This window comes from Lipotes vexillifer, unplaced genomic scaffold (assembly GCF_000442215.2).
Source record: "Lipotes vexillifer unplaced genomic scaffold, Lipotes_vexillifer_v1.1 scaffold728, whole genome shotgun sequence".
In the NCBI taxonomy this organism is placed as follows: Eukaryota; Metazoa; Chordata; class Mammalia; order Artiodactyla; family Lipotidae; genus Lipotes; species Lipotes vexillifer.
Window position 1 is genome coordinate 632,905 of NW_006783590.1, and position 19,750 is coordinate 652,654.

The 19,750-nt window shown below is 54.6% G+C and overlaps 1 protein-coding gene and 1 pseudogene across 2 annotated transcripts in view; both read right to left on the reverse strand.

The window, feature by feature from the left end:
• Positions 1–4,870: 4,870 nt before the first annotated feature.
• Positions 4,871–16,313, reverse strand: LOC103079682 (heterogeneous nuclear ribonucleoprotein A1-like; annotated as a pseudogene).
• TOM1 (target of myb1 membrane trafficking protein) overlaps positions 15,893–19,750 on the reverse strand; it is a 47,647-nt gene continuing 43,789 nt past the window's right edge. Inside the window, exons 13-15 of one of the 2 annotated variants that reach the window (XM_007456261.1) lie at positions 17,803–17,862; positions 16,887–16,926; positions 15,893–16,807 (exon numbers count right to left, since the gene is read on the reverse strand). In XM_007456261.1, coding sequence (XP_007456323.1) covers positions 16,653–16,807; positions 16,887–16,926; positions 17,803–17,862 — 255 coding nt within the window. In that variant the 3' untranslated portion in view covers positions 15,893–16,652. The remainder of the gene's footprint in view (positions 16,808–16,886; positions 16,927–17,802; positions 17,863–19,750) is intronic. The other variant, XM_007456262.1, reaches the window with a different exon arrangement.

Genomic DNA, 19,750 nt, shown 5'->3' on the forward strand with positions numbered 1-19,750 from the left:
AAAAAAAAAAAAAAAAAAAGAAAAGAAAAGAAAAAAAGGAAAAAGAGAAAATGTCCCATGTTCTAGATTTGTCCTTTTTCTCCTGATTAGATTCTGGCGAAACATTTTTGGCAAGAATACTATGTGGTTATGTTAAACCTTCTCATAAGGTAAATAAGGAAACTGAGATCCAGTTAGCTGGTGGCAGAGTTTAGATGCATTTTATTACCAGATTTTTAATTTGCCTTTATTAGGCCTATGACTGATTATGTAGGACATTTAGGAAAAGTGCCTTTGTGTCAAATGGGAGATGCTCACTAAACAAAGGGAAACAGACTTATTGATATAAACGAAGCTATTCCTTCTTTCTAAAGCCTGGTGGTTAAACACATCTAGACCTGGCTTTGAATCCCATTAGTAATAAGCCGTGTGACCTGGCCAAGTCTTTTACTGTCTCTGTGCCTGGGCTTTCTTATCTGTAAAATGGGGATAATTATAGTATCTACCTCCTAGCTTGTGTGAAATGAAATTATCCATGCCAAATATTTAGCATTGTGCCTGGCTTGCTATAATTGCGCAATAAAAAGTAATTATTTCCGTGGATATGTTTTTTTAAAATGTGTAACTGATATTTTCTTTTTAATAAAAAGTGACATATAAAAAACAGAGTTTTTAAAAGAAGCTTTTCCATGTGATTTGTCAACTATTCTTTTTCTCAATCACTTCATTCCTCTAAGCTATTCTTTTTTTTGTCTGTTTTAATATTTTAAAAATTGAAGTCTAGTTGATTTACGATGTGTTAATTTCTGCTGTACAGCAAAGTGATTCAGTTATACATACAGATATACATCCTTTTTAAAAATATTCTTTTCCATTATGGTGTATCATATGATTAAAAAAATATATTTATTTATTTTTGGCTGTGTCGGGTCTTAGTTGTGGCATGCGGGCTCTTTGTCGCATTGTGCGGGCTTCTCTCTAGTTGTGGCTCATGGACTCCAGAGCGCGTGGGCTCTGTAGTTGTGGTGTGCAGGCTCAGTAGGTGCAGCACGCAGGCTCATTTGCCCTGTGGCATGTGGGATCTTAGTTCCCCAATGAGAGATTGAACCCATGTCCCCCGTATTGGAAGGCGGATTCTTAACCACCGGACCACCAGGGAAGTCCCTATCATAGGATATTGAACATACTTCCCTGTGCTATACAGTAGGACCTTGTGTGTATCCATCCTGTATATAAAAGCTTACATCTGCTAACCCCAGCCTCCCACTCCATTCCTCCCCCAACCCCCTCCCCCTTGGCAACCACCAGTCTGTTCTCTATGTTGGTGATTCTGTTTCTGTTTCATAGGCAGGTTCATTTGTGTCATATTTTAGATTTCACATATAAGTGGTATCGTATGATATTTGTCTTTCTCTTTCTGACTTACTTCGCTTAGTATGACACTCTCTAGTTGCATGTGGATATGTTTTTATAATTATGATGATTGAGAAATGAGTGCCCTGGTCCTGCCCCCTGCCGTCGTCTCCTCTCCCTGAAGTGAGTGAGCAGGAGGGAGGTAGAGGTGGGGAAGAGCTGGAACTTGAGCGAGCCCCGCACAGGAGGAAAGGCATGGCCTGAATCTGGAATGTCACAGGATTCTCTGCAGGGCACAGGACTCAGGGCTTGGGGACACTGGGGCACAGTCCACGCCGTGGACCATGTGAACGACATCTGAGGAGGTTGCTGCTCTAAGCCTGGAGCCATGATCTTCCCCCAGAGCCCCTGGGAGGTTGGGCATTCATTGTACACCTGAAACCAGTACAAACTTCTATGTCAATTATATGTCAATAAAACTTGGGAAAAAATGAGTAAAAGAGTGGAGTGGCTGAGAGGAGGGATTGTTTCTTACCTCAGCATCACCCGGCGCATCCTGACTGGCGCCCCCATAACCATGGCTGCTCTTTCCCAGGTCCCTCTTCTTGTGGCGTCTGCCTCGTCTCTCCTTCCTCTGTCCTCGTCAGCCCACTTCCTTCCCACGCTCCTACCCAAGTGCCTTTCAACTTGCACACCTGCTGTTTCCTACACACGCGGGGGAGGGGACCTCAATTCTGCCTGCCGCGATGAGGACCCCCACTTTACAGATGAAGAACCAGGGCTCCCAGAGCTGGAGAGGCGACAGGGAGTCAAGGTTAGACCAGGGGACACAGGAATTGTGGCGAGGGGTGAGGACCGCGCCTCGTTCGTCTGTGTCCCCTTGGAGTGGGGCACGTCTGCAGCTGGACGGGGTGCCTGACTAGCCGTCTTCTCAGGTTTCCCAATGAGCCACCTGCTCGCCTCACCACACAGGCAAGCCCACTTTGCTGACCATCAGCAGAGCCACTCCGGAGGCTCTTTGGAGGGTTGCGGTGGACGCTGGGTGGGCCCCCTGAGATTCTAGATCTTTCTGGTCCCAGATGAGTTACTTACTGGGAAAGTCACTCCCCCTCTGGGCTTCATCAGACTCCTCTGTGTCATAGAGATGTTGGATTAGATCAGAAATCCTGACCTCAGAGGCCTCCAGGGGCCCCGGCAGGCAATGTGAGTAAAGGGAAGTTAAGGGGTAGGGACTGTGGGGGCCCATGGGTGCCGTCCAAAGGGAGCAGTTGGAACTCAGCTCCAGCCAGCTCTTGCCATGAAAGACACCCTCTTTTATTTATTTATTGTAAAAAGAGAAATGAGAAATTTCACAGGTTTTTTTTTTTGGACATTGACAATAAACTCAATCGAAAAAAAAAAATCCCCTTACAAGACTTGACATGGCCCGCGAGCTGCCAGTGTGAGCCCTCTGGGTTATCTGGGTCTTCCACTCCTTCCTGTTCTCCATCCGGTTCTCTGATTGTTTGGTGGGTCTGTGATTCCTGGGGGGGTCAGGTGGGGTTGATCTGGGGTGAGATTTCAGAGATGGCAATTCCTGCCTCCTGTCCTTCCACACATCCCCACGCTGTCATGTGTCACCCGACATTCCCAGGAGGCCACACATTGCACCAAACAAACATTCCGTGTGCTGAGTGCTCAGGGACCAGTGTCATCCTGTGCCACTGTCATCATTCTACCCAGGTGAGGTCTTCAAGGATGAATCATTGTGGGCCAGCCCTGCAGGTTTCACAGAGCCTGGAGCCCTTGTAGGTTTTTACTGACAAAAAGAAAAGAAAAATTCTGATTGTTCCCTGTGTGTCTGGGAGGAATAGGGCTCTGACTTATTCCTTGACGCATCCTCAGAGCCTCAGAGCCTAGTACATAGCAGGCTCATAGCAGGGGAGGGTCACGGTGACTATAATCCCTGCAGGGGCAGAGGCAGGACTTGAAGGTGGAAATACTAAGCCCAGATTTCTGAGGCCTGAATGAAAGCAAATCAGGATCAAACAGCATGGGGCGCACTAAGAGTTTGCCTTAACTATTTTTTTGTTTGTTTTTAAAAATTTTATTTATTTATTTATTTGGCTGCATTGGGTCTTAGTCACGGCACGTGGGATCTTCGTCTCGGCTCATGGGCTTCCCTCTCGTTGTGGCACGTGGGCTTAGCTGCCCCACGGCATGTGGGATCTTAGTTCCCTGACCAGGGATCGAACCTGAGTCTCCTGCGCTGGAAGGTGGATTCTTAACCACTGGACCACCAGGGAAGTCCCTTAACTCTTAATTAGATTTTTTTTAAGAGTAACCTTTAAATGGTTACTTTTAAAGTACTCAAAAAATGGTATAGATGATCTTATTTGCAAAGCAGAAATAGAGACACAGATGTAGAGAACAAACGTATGGATACCAAGGGGGAAGGGGTGGGTGGGTGGCATGAATTGGGAGATTGGGATTGACATCTATACACTATCGATACTAAGTATAAAACAGATAACTAATGAGAAACTACTGTTTAGCACAGGGAACTTTACTCAGTGCTCTGTGGTGACCTAAATGGGAAAGAAATCCAGAAAAGAGGGGATATATGTATATGTATAGCTGATTTGCCTTGCTATACAGTAGAAACTAACACAACATTGTAAAGCACTTATACTCCAATAAAATTAATTTAAAAAATAAAATATAAATAAAAGTACTCAAAGCCACACAAGCTTGTAAATTTTGAAGCCCAGAGCACTTTGTTTTTTAAAATTATGGTAAAAAATACATAACATAAAATTTACCCTTTTAACCTTTTTTTTTTTAAAGGGTATTAAACTGTTTATTTATTACACATGATAATGGATGATACACAAGCTTCATTCCCATCTATATCTGGTACCATAATCCAATTTAGATATATTGCATAGGATGTGCCAACAATCATATTAATAATCAGAAAACTCCATGACTTTGCTTGGGTGACCCTTTGCACAGTGAACTCCAGGTCACCATACAGTAACTGTCAGTTCAACTACACCAAGGTTTCGGAGGACAATAGCTTCTCCACCAAAGCAGGTTGTAAATAAATTTTGAATGGAACCTGGCATCACCCTGAAGGAGCTCTAACTTCACACTGTTGGGGTAGTTTTACCAAAATGGCTTCAGAGTAGACTAACTTTACACAGCACATTTCAAAAAAAGACACATTTATTCAGTGTCATGATCAGACTATCACATTTAGCAATCAACAGCAGGGGTGCCAAAAAAAAAAAAATCTACATTAAAACCCTTTGTTGGAATGCTTTACACTTTCCACAGAACAGAAACTAAAATAAACTGTTATACAATTAGTCACAAATACAGTCCTCGAGTTTTTTTTGCCCATACACATGAGTATTGTCTAAAACATGTCTTCTTTGTAGCAGCTAGGCCCTGCCACCACTGTGCTTGTCTGACTTCACAAATCTGTTGTAAACTGCAGCTTCCCTGTCACTTCTCTGGCTCGCCTCTCCTGCTAAGCTTTGTTTCCTGGCAGTAATCAAAACCTTCTGCCACTGCCATAGCTACTGCTGCTGGTAGAACCGCCATAGCCACCTTGGTTTCGGGGTTTGGCCACCATAGGGGCCAGAACTTCTGCCTCCAAAGTTTCCTCCTTTCATGGGTCCAAAATTTGAAGATTGATTGTTGTAACTGCCAAAATCATTGTAGCTTCCACCACCTCCAAAATGGCTTCCATTGTTACCAAATCCATTATAGCCATTTCCACTGCCACCATATCACCTGCCACCACGGCTGCCACCAAAGGCACCTCGACCACTGCAGTTTCTTCCACGACCACCACCAAAGTTTCCAGAACCACTTTGACCTCTTTGGCTGGATGAGGCACCAGCCATCTCTTGCTTAGATAGGGCTTTCCTTACTTCACAGTTGTGGCCCATACACAGTGTGGTATTTCTGAATGACAATCTTGTCTACAGTCATGGTCACCAAAGGTTACGAAGGCAAAGCCTCTCTTTTTGCCACTGCCTCGATCAGTCATGATTTCAATCACTTCAATTTTCCCACACTGTTCAAGATAATCTCTTAGGTGATATTCTTCAGTGTCTTCTTTAATGCCACCAACAAAAATCTTTTTCACAGTTGAGTGGGCACCAGGTCTTTGAGAATCTTCTCTTGAGACGGCCCTCTTTGGTTCCACAACTCTTCCATCCACCTCGTGTGGCCTTGCATTCATGGCCGCATCCACAGTGGCATATGTGGCATATGTGACATATGCCACAGTGGCATATGTACAACCCCGAAGCCTCTGGAGCGCCTGGTGTTTGGATCCCTCATCACCACGTAGTCTGTGAGCGTTCGCCACTGCTCACAATGGCTCCTCAGACTGTCATCGGTTGTTTCAAAGCTCAAACCTCCGATGAAGAGACTCCTCAGCTGTTTGGGCTCTTTGGGTGACTCTGACCTAGACACGACGGTAGTGGAGGTGGGGGGAGACGTCAATGATGCTTACTCGGCGGCGTCCATGGGCAGAAAGGCCATTTTAACCATTTTTAAGTGTACCTTTCAGTGGCACTAAGTACATTCACATTCTTGGGCAACCGTCACCACCACCCATCTCCAGAACTTTTTCATCATCCCAAACTGAAACTCTGTTCCCATTAAACAATATGCCAATTAGATTTCATGACTTAATGATGGGTCGGTGCTGGGGGTCTGGTCAGGTGAAATGGGCTTCTATGGGAGCTGGTGGGTTTCCCATCGCTGGAGGTGAACAAGCAGACTGGTGTCAGATACAGGGATTAGCTGAATGGCACTAGTCTATGACTCTGTACTGGTCTTTATCAGGATTCTGTCGGAGGATGAGACAAAAAGCCTCACTTGTTGCTGAGGTGGGAGGTTTTGCTGTGTGGGTTTTTTGTGTGTCCCAGGGGACATGATTTGACCTGCAGTTTACCTGTATTAAAAAAAAGCTGTCCAATAATGACATCATCATACCTCACACAGCCCACAATCTCATCAGGCCAGTCTGAGTCCAGACCTGAGACATGCGAGTTCATTCATGCTTCTGCCCATTCCATCACCTTCCAGAATACATGATAGCCCCCCTCCACCCCTGCAAGAGGGTGCAGACACTGTTGGTTGTCTACTTAACAGCCATCCCCCTGCCCCATCGATGACAGACCTTCACTTTGTTCGGGATTCAGACATACTCAGGGAACGTGTGCCCAGTACCAGGGCATGACTCATGATTGTTCTAAGGTGTGGACTCTGAGCCATGTTGTGGTTATTCCATTCCTTTTTGCCACTGTAATCGTGGCGGTAAATTCCAGGTTGGATTGATGACTTGGTCAGGAGCTCAGGAGTGGCTTGTCTGAGCTGAGCCCTGAAGGGTGAGTGAGTTAACTGGGGGTTGGGGTTGGGGTGGGGCAGTTCTAGAGAGAACAGCATGTACAAAGGCCCTGTGGTCAGTAGGGTATGAAACTTCTGAGGTGAGAAAGCCAGCCTGTATGTCTAGAGTGCAGAGAATCTGGAGAGTGTGGCAGGGCCCAGACTCCAGAGGCCTTGTGGGCCGGGCCAGGAAGTGGGCCTTTAACTCAAGAACAAGTGAAGGGTTTTAGGTGTGTGTGTTGGGGCTTGGGGGTGCAGGTGTTATAAAACATGGTCAGATTCGCCTTTTGAAATTTATTCTGGTTGTGTGTGAGGAAATCACTGGGGGGAAGGCAGAGTTGATGCTTTAATCTTCTAACTTTATGTCCAGTGAAAGTCCAAAATCCTCCAGTTTCAGAGATCCCTGGACACTTATGTTTTCACCACTTCCCCTGCCATTCTTGCTTCTTCCTGAACAATTTCTGCTTGGTACTGTGCTGACTCAGATGTGAAACTTCACCCCTTCTCCATTTCCATAAAACCCTCCTCTTGACAAAGACTGGTGAGTGGAACATAGATCTTGGGGTCATAGAGAGGGGAGATATCAGGTCCCACACAGAGGACACTTTACAGGGCATCTTAGATAAGTCTATTCTTCCAGACCTTTTGGGGATACTCTGTTCCCTCCCCTCCCCCAGTCCAGTAGTTCATCTCCAGATCTTCCCCCAACCCTTTGCCTGGTCACCCCGGCTCCTCTCTCCTCCTCCCCTTTGCTTGTCTCTCAGCTCCCCTCCCCTCTCCCAGGGGGCATTGGAACTGTAGGATTCATCTCCCGCTGACACACAGAGCAATTCCGCTCTCCCCAGCTCCCTCTCCAAGCTTGCAGATCCCAAGTCACAGTTCACAAACCTGACCATGACTTCTGTTCGTTTTCTCCTACGCCTGCCTTTGATGGGGCCCAGCCTCCCATTTGCAGCCTTTTTGCAGCCTTTTTGACACCTCTGGCAGTTTTGTTAACTTTCTTGTTACTTTCAAGCATGAAAAAGTCCAAAGTTAAATCTCATATCTGATTGAACACCCACCTCCTCAGTTCCCAGGGCCTTACTGGAGGGACTTGGAGGGGGTGGGGTGGCCTGCTCCTTTACCCCCCTTCCCCCTGTCCTTTGGGTCCCTTTCTTCTCTGGTGGGCTATGGTGGGGACAAGAAACACAGAAAGGGCCTCATCTCTTATCAGGTGGTGCTGCCGTGGTCCTTTCTGTGTGATGTCCCTGCTTCTGTGGCCCTCATTGGTGGCTCTTGATGTCCCCTGTGTGGCAGGTGTCTATGCAGTCTGGATAGACAGGCGATGGAAGGAAGGAGGCTGTACTGGCATTTGTGTTGGATGAATGAGTGGCGGGATGGTGGATGGATCAGTGGTGCACAGGTGGGGGGAAAGGGACACCGAGAGATGGAGGAGGGAATGGAAGGCATTGGGCGTTCGCACCTGGAGGTCTCTGACTGCCCCTGTCTGGCCCTCAAGCTCCATGGCAACATCTGAGAAAGCTCAGCAGTATCCGTTCTTGATCCTCAGTGGGTGGGCAATGGGTAGAGAACGTGGTGGGAGAGTAACTGGGGAGGGGTGAGGGAGAGAGGGGATGGGTCTTCTCACTGCAACTTGGGGTCTAAAAGCTAAGATTCCAAGTGCCAGGGAGGGTGGGGCAAATGGGACTCAAACAATTTGAGAGTCTGGGTTTGCAGCTGTCAGAGGGAAGAACAAATCTGACTCCATATTGGATCTGTTTCCTTTAACCTGTGTATTCTATTGCTTTTGCTACAAGTTAATCACTCAAAGAATGCTGTCTATAACCTGAAATATACGAGATAACCTATTCTCAAGGCTCTGACCTTTACAGGTATAACACTTTTCCATTCATATAGAGCTAAAAAGTTGCAGAACGGAGAATAACATTTGGCTTGTTGGAGGTTTATAGGAACATCGACCAGATCTATAAGCTGCAAGAATAAAGGTTTCCGGCACCAAGAAGTTTACAACAACCAGCCGCGCCCCCTCCCCTTTTAGTATAAAAGAAGCCTGAATTCGAATCCCGGTAAGATGGTTCTTTGGGACACTAGTCAGCAGCTTCTCGTTCTGCTGGCTTTCAGAATAAAGTCACTATTCTTTGCCCCAACAACTCATCTCTCGAGTTACTGGCCTGTTGTGTGGTGAGCAGTATGAGCTTGGACTCAGTAACAGAGTTGAGGTGGGAAGTGGGAGCAGACTGTGTCCACAAGGGAGAGACCAGTGCAGAAGCCAGGGGTCAAGAATGGCCACGTGCGCAGTGGTTGAGAATCCGCCTGCCAATGCAGCGGACACGGGTTCGAGCCCTGGTCCGGGAAGATCCCACATGCCACAGAGCAACTAAGCCCGTGGGCCACAAATACTGAGCCCACATGCCACAACTACTGAAGCCCGCGCACCTAGAGCCCATGTTCCACAGCAAGAGAAGTCATTGCAAGGAGAAGCCCGCACACTGCAACGAAGAGTAGCCCCCGCTCGTCACAACTAGAGAAAGCCCACACGCAGCAACAAAGACCCAACACAGGCAAAAAAAAAAAAAAATGGCCACGTGTGGTGAAGGTGAAGGCCGAGGCCTGGCGGGTGCCCTGGCTGATGGTGAGCTCAGCTGTCCTCATCCCCTGCCCCTTTAGGTGGTGGGACTGCCCCAAACAGTGGGCAGGCCCAGTGGGGCTGGACAAAAAGGCTGTACAGTTAGTTCCCAAGAACGAGCTGCTGGGGTACGTCTGGCTGGAATGAGAAACTGCCTTGGTAGGCGATGCAGTCTGATTATGATGCACAAAAGGTAAAATATACTAACTCCCCGTTGCATTGCAAAGTGTTCTGTAGGCAAAAAACCAAGACCAACAAAAAACATGCAAATTCAGGTCCTGGGGAAACCGTGATAAAGGAGGTCCTTGGTGAGAGAAGGTTTATAACCTGCAGACCAGTTGGGGAGCATTAACATTCTGGGGGAGCCAGGGGTGCGTACAGGGGGCCAGGAGGTGTTTTCACAGAGGGACTCCCAGCTACCATCCTTTCCCCGCTCTCTGCTGGGCAGGTTCCGTGGGGGACCTGGATTCTAGTCCTGATTCTGCCACAGATTTGCTGTGTGGCTTTGACCAAGTCTCTGCATCACTCTAGGCCTGAGAAGGGACCCTGCCCTGCTTCACCCTGGCAGCCCCCTTCCTGCAGGTGACCGGAAGCTCCTGCAGACTAAAGGGCACGTCCAGCCCGAGCTCCCCAGGGGGCAACCAGTGTGCTAGCAAGGAGGTGGCCCAGGGCCTTCCATGTCTGCTGACCTGGCCAGCAGGCATTTTCCCACTCCTGTGGCTCCTGCGAGCGGCAGAAGAACCCTGGGACCCCATGTTGCCACTTCCATTACGAGGATTTGTAGCCTCACGTTTTTTTCCCAGAGGGAGGATTGTAGAATTTGGGGGTTGAGGGAGCAGAAGAGCAGAGTGGGAGGAAGCCTCAGGGTCACTTAATCAATCTCCTTGGTTCATAGTTGGGGGAAATGAGGCCCAGGCAGGAAAGGGCTTGTCTCAAGTCAAACTGTAAATCAGTGGTGGTGTGGGCCAGAAGCTGTGTCTGCTGATCCCCCGCCAGGGCTTGGGGCCACACAGCCTCTGCCGGACAAATAAGGCCTCCGCCCTGGCCTCGCTGAGCTCTCAGGGTGGGCTGAGGGCTGCCTCTTCCTGGGCAGGGAGGCCCCTCCCCTCCCTGGGCCACTGTTTCCCTGTCTGTGATACCACAGGGGCCCAACCTGGACTGTGGGGGAAGAGGGGTGCAGGCTGCCCTAGGGCAGGGGCAGGGAGAGGCCACAAGAGTCCTGAGCCAGAGGCAAAGGGAGAAGATGGGGCCATGCGAGGCTGCTTCCCTAGCCTGGCCCTGCTGCCCAGGGCGGGCAGAAGAGAGCCCTGCCAGCTCGCTGCCTTGGATCTGCTCTAAAACATAGTAGGTGGCAGTGGGGACCAGGACAGCCCCTAGCCCAGGCTCTGGGTGCCTGTGGCCTCCTCGCCTCCACCTCCTTCCTGTTCTGCTCTGCTCCTGGCCCCAGTGGCTGGCCCTTCCTGGGCTCCCAAGGCCAGGTTAGCCCAAGGATGGATCAAACCACCCTCAAATCCCTAACAGGGGTGTGGAGGTGGGTGTTACACGTGGTCACTCCTCTGCAGAGCCAGTGTAGGTCAGAGGTGATGCTGTTCTATGATGGGGTCCAGAGGAGACCTGGGAGGATGGCCAGAGGGGCCAGGACTTTGTCTATCTGACCAACTGTGGACTGAACTGTGTCTCCCTCAACTTGAGCTGTTGAAGTCCTAACCCCTAAGACCTCAGCATGTCACTGTATTTGGAGATAGGGTCTTTAAAGAGGTAATTAAGGTAAAGTGAGGTCACTAGGATGGGCCCTAATCCAGTATGACTGTGTAAGGAGAGGAGATGAGGACACAGATACACACAGAGGGAAGACCATGTGAAGACACAGGGAGAAAACGGCCAACTGCAAACCAAGGAGAGAGGCCTCAGGACAAACAGCCTGCTGGCACCGTAACCTCCATGCCCCAGAATTACGAGATAATACACTGCTGTTGTTTAAGCCCTCAGTCTGTGGAACTCTGCTATGGCAGCCCTAGCACACTAATACACTGGCCAAGGACTTTTGTGGTGTTTTCTGATGCAAGAGGTAGGCAGGGGTAGTTTGGAGGTGTCAATACGCGGTTTGCACAAACATTTGGTTTGAGGAAACATTGGGACTCAGACATCACTTTGGAGTCTGATCATTCTTCTTAATGTGAAATCTCCTCTTCCTCTTCCACTCCTGTCCTGAATAATTGGTTTAAAGCCATTAGATGGGACCAGGCAAGGCAGGCAGATGCCTTGAGGCGGGGCTGGGCTGCAGTAGCCCCGAGTGGGGTGTTGGAGCCTGCACTGGGTGAGGAAAAGTCTGAGCAGGGGCTCTGGTGGTCCATCCAGGGATGTCGCAACCCAAACAAGGTGAGGACGCCTACGGGGCCGGGGCAGCGGGGGCAGTGGGAGACTGGCTACTGATGGGACTGAGCAAGTAAGTCTGTACACAAAAGGGCAGCAGGAACCAGGCTTCTCACTGTTATCGAAGCGGGTCATAGGGAACGGGGAAAACTAGGAGTCTCTGATTTTGGGTTGTGATTGGAGCTGTTGGTGTAAACTTGTGCTTTTCTGCCTATACAGGTAGAAATAGACATACACAGGGGTCTGAACTCGGCGTCCGCTGAGCAGGCCCACAGGAACGAGTGCACCCCGGGCTTCGCAGGAGGCACTCAGAGCTCCCTTTTGCCGGCCCTCCCGGCTTGTCAACTTGGTGGTGCTGGCCCCACTGGCCCTGCTACATGCAGCGCTGCTGCCATCTCGTGGTCGCTGTGGGACACTGTCCTGAGCCAGGGTCAGCCTTGGAGAAGGGGTTGGGGGGCTTTCCCAAAGCTCCCCACTGTGCGTCAGCAGAGCCCGATCCAGGAGCAGTGGGCAGATCCTGCCTCTCTCTCATTGCCGGGATCAAGACACTCTGGCCCCACTCAGGGGTAGCAGCTCAGAGGGGCACAAGGGCCCTGTTGCTGGAACTGCTGTCTGGGAGGCAGCGAGCACCCTTGAGAGCTGGAAGAGCAATACCGGAGGCTGAGCTGGGGTCTCCGAAATTACTCAGGAGTTGGCGGGGCAGTGCCCCTGGCTGGGTGTCAGATGCAGAGGCCGTTCTGGATGGAGGGGGTACCATCTATGACAACATGTTTGGAACATTTCCTTGACAGATGTTGTGCTACTGGTCCTCTCAGTTAACCCTCATAACAACCCTATGAAGCAGCAACTGCTATTAGCTGTTGAGGCACAGAGAGGTTAAGTAATTTGCCTAAGGTCACACAGCTCAGAAGGGTAGCATCATGATTTGCTGTTGTATGACAACTGGAGAGGCTGGATGTTGACACTGGGATTGTGGGGTGGGGTCAGCACCCAGGCCCAGGGTTGGGTCTTGGTGGGGGGTCAGGGAAGCCGGGAGGGTGCAAAGCAGGTGGAGGCCCTGCTAAGGGGCTTCTAGGCAGCTCTGGTCAGACCTTCCTCCAGGCTCCAGGGACTGCTTCCCAGGCGGCCCCTCCCTACCCACCTGCCTGCCTCCACTCAACCTCCCTACACCCCTGGCCAGGTGCCATTTCTGAGGCAGAGGGCCCTGCAGGAGCCACAGGCGCCTGGTTAATCCTGACATGGGGGCCGCAGCCCAAGGCTCCCGCCTGCAGCTGGTCCTCTTTTACGTGGGGCCGCATGACTTCCCATTGCTGTGATTGGCCCAGGACCTGTGGCCTCAGACACTGCCTGGTGCCAGGAAACCCAGCCTGGCCAGCACCGGTGGCTCCTGCCGGGGCTCCCTCGCCCAGCCCAGCCCAGCCCAGCCCCAGATGCCTTCTCTCTGGAGGGGTCCTCAAGGTGGGACCGTCCAGAGCTGCGCCCTCCGGGGAAGCCTGGACACCTTCACGGCAAGGTTCTTTGGGCAGGCCTCACCTCACTAGCCTTGGGTCCTGGTCAGAGGCCCTCCCCGGCCTCCTAGCCCGTCACTTGGCATTAGTCTCTCTTTCCTTCATTTCAGAGCAGGTGGCACATTTGCAACTTACACCTGTCTATATTGCCCCCTTCCCTCCACATGACCCATTCACCTCTGTATTCTCAGCACCTAGAACCATGCCTGGTGTGCAGCCGGCGCTCCTACCCACACGCAGCAAAGAACAGGTCACTTGGCAACTTTAGCCATTCACAGGCCACGAGCCCCTGAAGCCACCCACTGAGGGTTCCCTGGCTCACCGTCTCTCACCTGGAGGAGGGGCAAGCAGAGGGGAGAGGCAACGGTGCCGAGAGGAACAGGTCCCCCTCTTCCCTTCCTGGCGTCCCCCGGCCTCAGTTTCCCACTTGTAAGCAGTGGTCAAAACCATCAACCCCGCAGGACCATTGTGAGGCATGGAAAGGCCCAGGCCAGGTAGGGCCCACAGCAGCCATGTGGTGGGGATGGAGGGGAGGACCTGGGAGAGCTGGGGGGCTGCAGGGAAAGGGGAGAGGCCCCCAGTCTCCCAGGGGTTCAGGTCAGGTCCCAGGGCAGATGGCTGGAATGGCCGTGTGAGCAGGCGGGACACCTGTCTGAGCTCAGCGGCACAGCGTGCACCACCGCGCGTGTGTGAGCACGAGTGGCAGCCGTCCAGCCTAGCCAGCGGTGGGGGTGGGCAACCCACCGAGTATCCCCCATAGTCCTCTTGTCTGACCGCCAGGTGCTGCCAGCCTCATGATACAGGTGCACATTGTGAAAAAGCTGGTCACCAAACCCAGGTGCTTTAAGGACCCTCACAGGCTATGTAGTCAAGCACAGACTTCGGCTCCCAGCTCCAGACGCTGGTGGTCTGGTGTGTGGTGGCTGGCCATCGGCCAGAAGCGGCCAGAAGCAGAGGGGGAAGGGGCCTCTGGAAGCGACCTGCTGTCATGAGTGCTGACGGGAGGAGGCGGCCGGGCCAGCAAGATAAAGCAGTCTGGGGAGTCGGGCTGCGGTCCCCAGCACCCAGCTGCCTCTGCGTGACCTAAAGCAGAAGATGGTGGGGGTGCTGGTGGCCGTGTGACAGCACGGTGGTACACCAAGTTGGGCTTCTTCCCAATTTTGAGTCCCAGCAGCCTGGGTAGGGCTGGCAAGGCTCCACCACCTCGGCACAGGCGTCACTGCTGAGTAACTAGGCAAAGGTGGACCATGTCCAGAAGATGCTTAATACCTCGTTAAAACCACAGCCTTCCCCTTACCTGGGCGAACACAGCTAATTTACGCAGGATGTAGACGGTAACCTTGAGTTTGGACCAGCTGAGCTTGTTATGACTGACGGGTGAGGGCCCAGGGCGCCTCCATCTCCTGAAAAGCTGTCCGACCAGGCCGATGGCTGGCTACCCAGGGGACAGTGATATGGCTGCTCCCCTTGGGCAGGGATGGCGGGGAGAGGAAAAAAAGGTGGTTTAGGTTGGGGAAATGGGTCAGATGTCACGTTCAGCCGCCTTTCCTCCAGGCTGGCTCCTCTGCAAAGCTCTGAATCTCGGCCTAGACGATAAGGCCCCTCCTCCCTGCTTAGGGGATGGACAAGCCTCCCATCCCCGTCCCGTTGTACCCGCCTCCCAGCTGCTTCCCTTGCCCCAGCTCCACCTGGAGGGCTGGCTGAGCCTGGTCTCCTGTGTGCACGGCTCTAGGCCACGCCTCAGAACGCACGTACAGCCCGCCCGCTGCTGATGGGAGCTGGGGGCTGCTCAGAGACCCAGGTGAGCCCCACTCCAGCTGCCCAGGTCCCCTGGACCCAGGCATTCAGACTTCTGCTGTCCTTCATGGGCTGACCTTTCAGGCAGATCAACTGTTCCAGCCCCCTTCCTTCCCACCACCGAGTGCTGGGCCAGGGGGCACCAATGTGCCTCAAGCAGTGACTCCCGGGGAGCCTGGTGTGAAGATCCCAGACCAAAAAAGGTGGTACCCCGAGACCTGGGGTGGCTGAACTGCCACGGAGATAAGAACTGACACCCGCGCCTGACCTGTGTGCCCAGGCATCCACACTGAGCCTCAGTGTTGTCATCTGAAAAATGGGGACGACGCACTGATGCATGAGGAAGTGCCCAGCACCTGATAAACAGCTGCACCTGGGGCGGCTCACGTGACCCACTGAGTCACAGACTCAGTAAAACAAGATGCAACTCTGCTCCGCCCAGGGTTGTCGAGACGATTCCACGAGCCCACGTATAGCCTGGTACAGCGCCTGGCACCTAGGCCTCAGATGGGATGGCCGTATCCTCCCTGCAGGCTCACTGCCCCACCATCCCCACACCTGCTCCGTCTCTGTGATCACAGTGCTACTGCTGCTGGGCAGGAGCTGGCCTGAGTGCTGACGGCAGTGTGAGGTGCTGAGGATGCAGATGCGTCACTCGTGGAGAGCAATGGGGCCACTTGGCAGGCAACGCGTGGTTGGAGCCTGTGCTGGTGTGAGCTGCGGCTGGGTGCCCAGGCCTGCTGCTGCACCTGCCTCGCCTGCAGATGCCCATCTCATGGGCGGCCCCCAGCCCAGCCCAGCCCAAAGGAGTCCCTGCCTCTGGTGAGGCCAAGAAGTCACCTCCTCCTGGAGACTGAACACTGCTAGCAGGATGCTTTTCTACCTTTAATTGGGGATACAAAAGGCACCTCTCCCAGGACAAGAGGATCAACCAACAGGTGCGGAGGCCCAGTGCCTGGTGGAGCCCTGCGTGGGAGGAACAGAGGAAGGACGGAGGGCAAGGAAGTGGAGGTCCTGGGGGCCACAGGTGCCCCAGGCATCCCTGGAAGCCTCCCCTGGCGGCCTGGGCCTGGTGAGGTCTCCCCCAACCACGTGCAGCTTCACATCTGGACAGTGTGCGCTCAGCAGAGGGCCACACGCCCTGCCCTCAACAGCTGGCCAAAGCCTTCGGGCTCCAAGGCAGGGCCTGGGGAATGGACCTGAGGCTGCGACAGAAACTTCTGCTGTCTCCAGCCCATGGCCAGGCCTCGACTGTCAGTGTGGGCTCGGAAGAGGGCTCCTCTGGGCATGGGTCCAGGGAGGGGCAAGGGGGACTCACGCTGGGGCAACCAAGCAGCCGGCCTTGTCTGTTCCGGGGCCTCCGGGTTCTCAGCAAAGTCGCAGTGGTCAGTTGGGGTGGGAGGGGAGGCAGGGGTGTCCAGGGTTCCGAAGTGCAATTGACCTGTTCCCCCAATTCATCCGGCTGCCCCCCACACCCCCAGGCAGCACGGCCCCAACCTCAAGGGGGAGAGAAGGGCATACCTAACAAGCCACCCCCAAAGCAGCCGTAACACTGAAGGAGAGACAGGTCCCTGCCGCGGGATGTGGGAGCAGCGGGGGCTCGGGCTGCAGGGTGCCAGACCCCACACTCATAAGGCAAACAGCATGTCGTCATCTTTCTCCTGGGTCTTCTTTCGAGGGGCACTGCCAGGCGGGGGACCCGGCGGCCCCTCGGCTGAGGGGCTGGAGACGTTGGGCAAACGGTCGGCCACTTTGGCTCGTTCTTCCAGGAACTTGTCAAATTCTGGAGGAATGAGAGGGAGGCTGCAGGTGGGCTCGGAGGCTGGAGCGGGGCAGGGGTGGGCAGGGCCAAGGTCTACTACCTTCACTGGTGACGCCCTTGGGCTCCTCCGCATGGTTCCCCTGATAAAGCAGAAGGTGAGGTTAGCTGCAGGCACTGCGAAGCGGGCTGGGGCGCAGGCTGCTGACCCCGAGGGGTCCAGACGTCGGCCCCACCCCTTCCTGAGCCCCAGGCCTTGGCCTGAGCCACTGGACTTCTCTGAGCCTCGCTTTTCTGCTTGGTGGCACTCACAGGGTTGTCGGGAAGCTTTAACAGAGCAGTACTTGCAGAGGGCCAGGCACAGGGTAGGGTGCCTGGTGGGCCCCTGACAATCGCTAGTCCCTTCCTTCCAGTGTCTAGAGGGGTGGGCAGACTCGCCTCATGGTGGAAAGGCTGACACCCAAGCTTGAGGCCACGCACGCTCACCCTGGGGGCTGGGGAGTGGATAAGCCTTCACCCACCAGATGAAACGGATGGACCTTCTCCTGACCTTGGGCAGAAACATGGTCTTGGCCACTTGCAGAAGGAGGCCCCTAGGCCTGGAGGTGCCCAGGCACTTGATCCTTGGTGCCAAGAATGGGGGTGGGGCTCTGGAGACTGCCGCCCCCCACCGCAGGCGTGGCACCACTCACAGCTGTCTATCAGCCTCCTGACCTGCACGAGGGGGCTGCCGAGCTTAGTGCTCCCATGGTCCCGGCTGCCCTCGGCCCACCTGTCCTGCCCACAGTGGGACCTCGATCGGCAGCAGGCTCGGGGGAGGGAAGGCTCCAGAGGCTGCGAGGGGTACGGGGCCGGGCCCTCCTCTAAAGGGAAGAGCTGGGGGAGCGGCAGGGGAGGGGACACCAGCCCCCCTAACGCCCTCTCCTCACCAGTCGCTCATCCTGACCCCGCCCCCCATCACCTCCTCATGAGACAACGGGAGCCCCGGGTCAGGTGGGCGAGGAGGGGGCCGGACTTACCACGTCCGTGGACAGCCACTGCTCGATGTCTTCCATGAGGCAGGCCTGGGTGACGGGGATCTGGAGGGAAGGGCAGCGGGTGAGGGCAGTGCGCCTCGCCGGTCTGGGGCCCACTGGCCGCGGCCTGGGGCAGTTGCCCACCCCTGGGACTCCTCCCTCATGCGATGGGGCCAGTCGGACCTGCCCTGCGCCCCCGTCCCCGGCAGTCCCTCCAGGATGGCTCCTGCCCAGCTGCCTGGGACCCCAAGTTCTGCCCGCTGTGCCAGGCTGTGGGCAAGGGGGAGGTGGGGCCAGCAGGCTGAGCAGGGGATGGGGAAGGGCTCCTGACAGCTGGAGCAGGGCCACAAGGAGAGAACGGACCCCGGCTCCTACAGGCCAAGGGTGCGGGCTTGTTGCGCAGGCCCAGGGCCGGGACCAAGCACAGGTGCTCAGGGGCATCTGACACAAGAATATTCACAGTCCAGGGAGCGGCCAGAGAGCAAGGCTGAGGCAGGGGGCACGACTGCATGCTGTCCCCCTACACCTCCGCAGACTCAGCGTTCGTGGTGGAAGGGGGCAGAGGTGGGCCGGGACAGAGGGAGGGGCCGAGACCACCAGACGAGGCCAGGCCGGTGCATCCCGAGGGGCTGCGGCTATGCACGGGGACGCGGCACTGTGGCTCCACCACACAGGCTCCTGCACAGAGGCGGGGGGCTGAGGGCTGGACTGGGGCAGGGCTGGGGCCTGGGGGCTTCCCATGCGAAATGCGTCTACAGCGGGAGAATCCAGCTGGAGGTTAGGGGCACAGACTCTGGGATCAGAGAGACCAGAGGCTGGCCGGACCCCTGCGACTCGGCGCATGTTACTCAGCTTCTCTGACCCTTACTTCGCTCATTGTTAGAGAGGATGACAGTACCTACCGTCCAGGTCCAGATCGCTGTGAGGATTAAACGAGACGAGGGAGCTAAAGAGCTCAGCACAGCGCCCGGCACAGCGTAGGTGCTCAGGGAAATGCGCTTACCACTTAGCTACTTTGGGAAACAGAGGGAGAGCGAGTCTTTCTCCAACCAAAGCCAGGTCAGTCCCCAGGCCCCGTCCTCAGCACCGAGGGCCCCAGGGGGCAGCAGCAGCACCCAGAGAAGAGGCAGGAGCTGACTTCCCAGCAGCGGCAGCAGTGACTTCTCTGGGCTGCCCGCCTCAGCCCCCTCTGCAGGCACTCGGCCCAAGCCCAGGAGAGCCCCGGTCGCCTCCCGGCTGCCACAGGGGCTGCCCGGGCCTTGCTTCCAAGGCAGCACCGAGGGGACGTGGAAGCGAGAGCAGAGGGAGCCAGACCGTGCTGGGTGGGCACCCGCAGGCCCTTGGCTGCCCATCCTGCTCTCCTCTGGTTCTGACGGACAGTACCGCCTGGGGGTGCCCCCTGCACGTGTGCCCGGCCCCTCCTCTCCGTGCCTGGTCTCACCATCCAGTCACTGAGGCTCTTCTCGCTGCCGCCTCCCATCTGGGTGAGAGAGGGTCACGCTGAGGGTGGCGGGAAGGCCAGGGCCAGGGCCACCGGTGCGCTGGGGGCCTCCTCCAGCAGGGGCCTGCTACCGCCTCAGGAGCCTCTGTGCGCACATGTGTGTGCGCGCGTGCCCATGCTTGTGCTGGGCTGGTGGGCAGTAAAAGGGGACAGGAAGCAGCAGAGGGTGTCTCCCTGTGGGGACTCCGGAGTCCTGGACGGGCAGGGCAAAGCTTCTCCCCTACTCTTCACCCCAAGGGTCCCTGGGGGTGGGGAGCTGAGCAATCCTGGGATGGTGGAGTAGGCAGCCATTAGCCCCTCACTGGTTCTCAGGGGATTCTGATGGGCACCCAGGGTTAGGAGCATTGCTCTACCTGGTCCCCTCGTGTTTACTGATGGGCAAAGAGGAGATCCCTAGGGCCCCAGAGCAGACCGATGGTGGAGGAAGCCTCGGGTCCTGGCTCCCAGCCC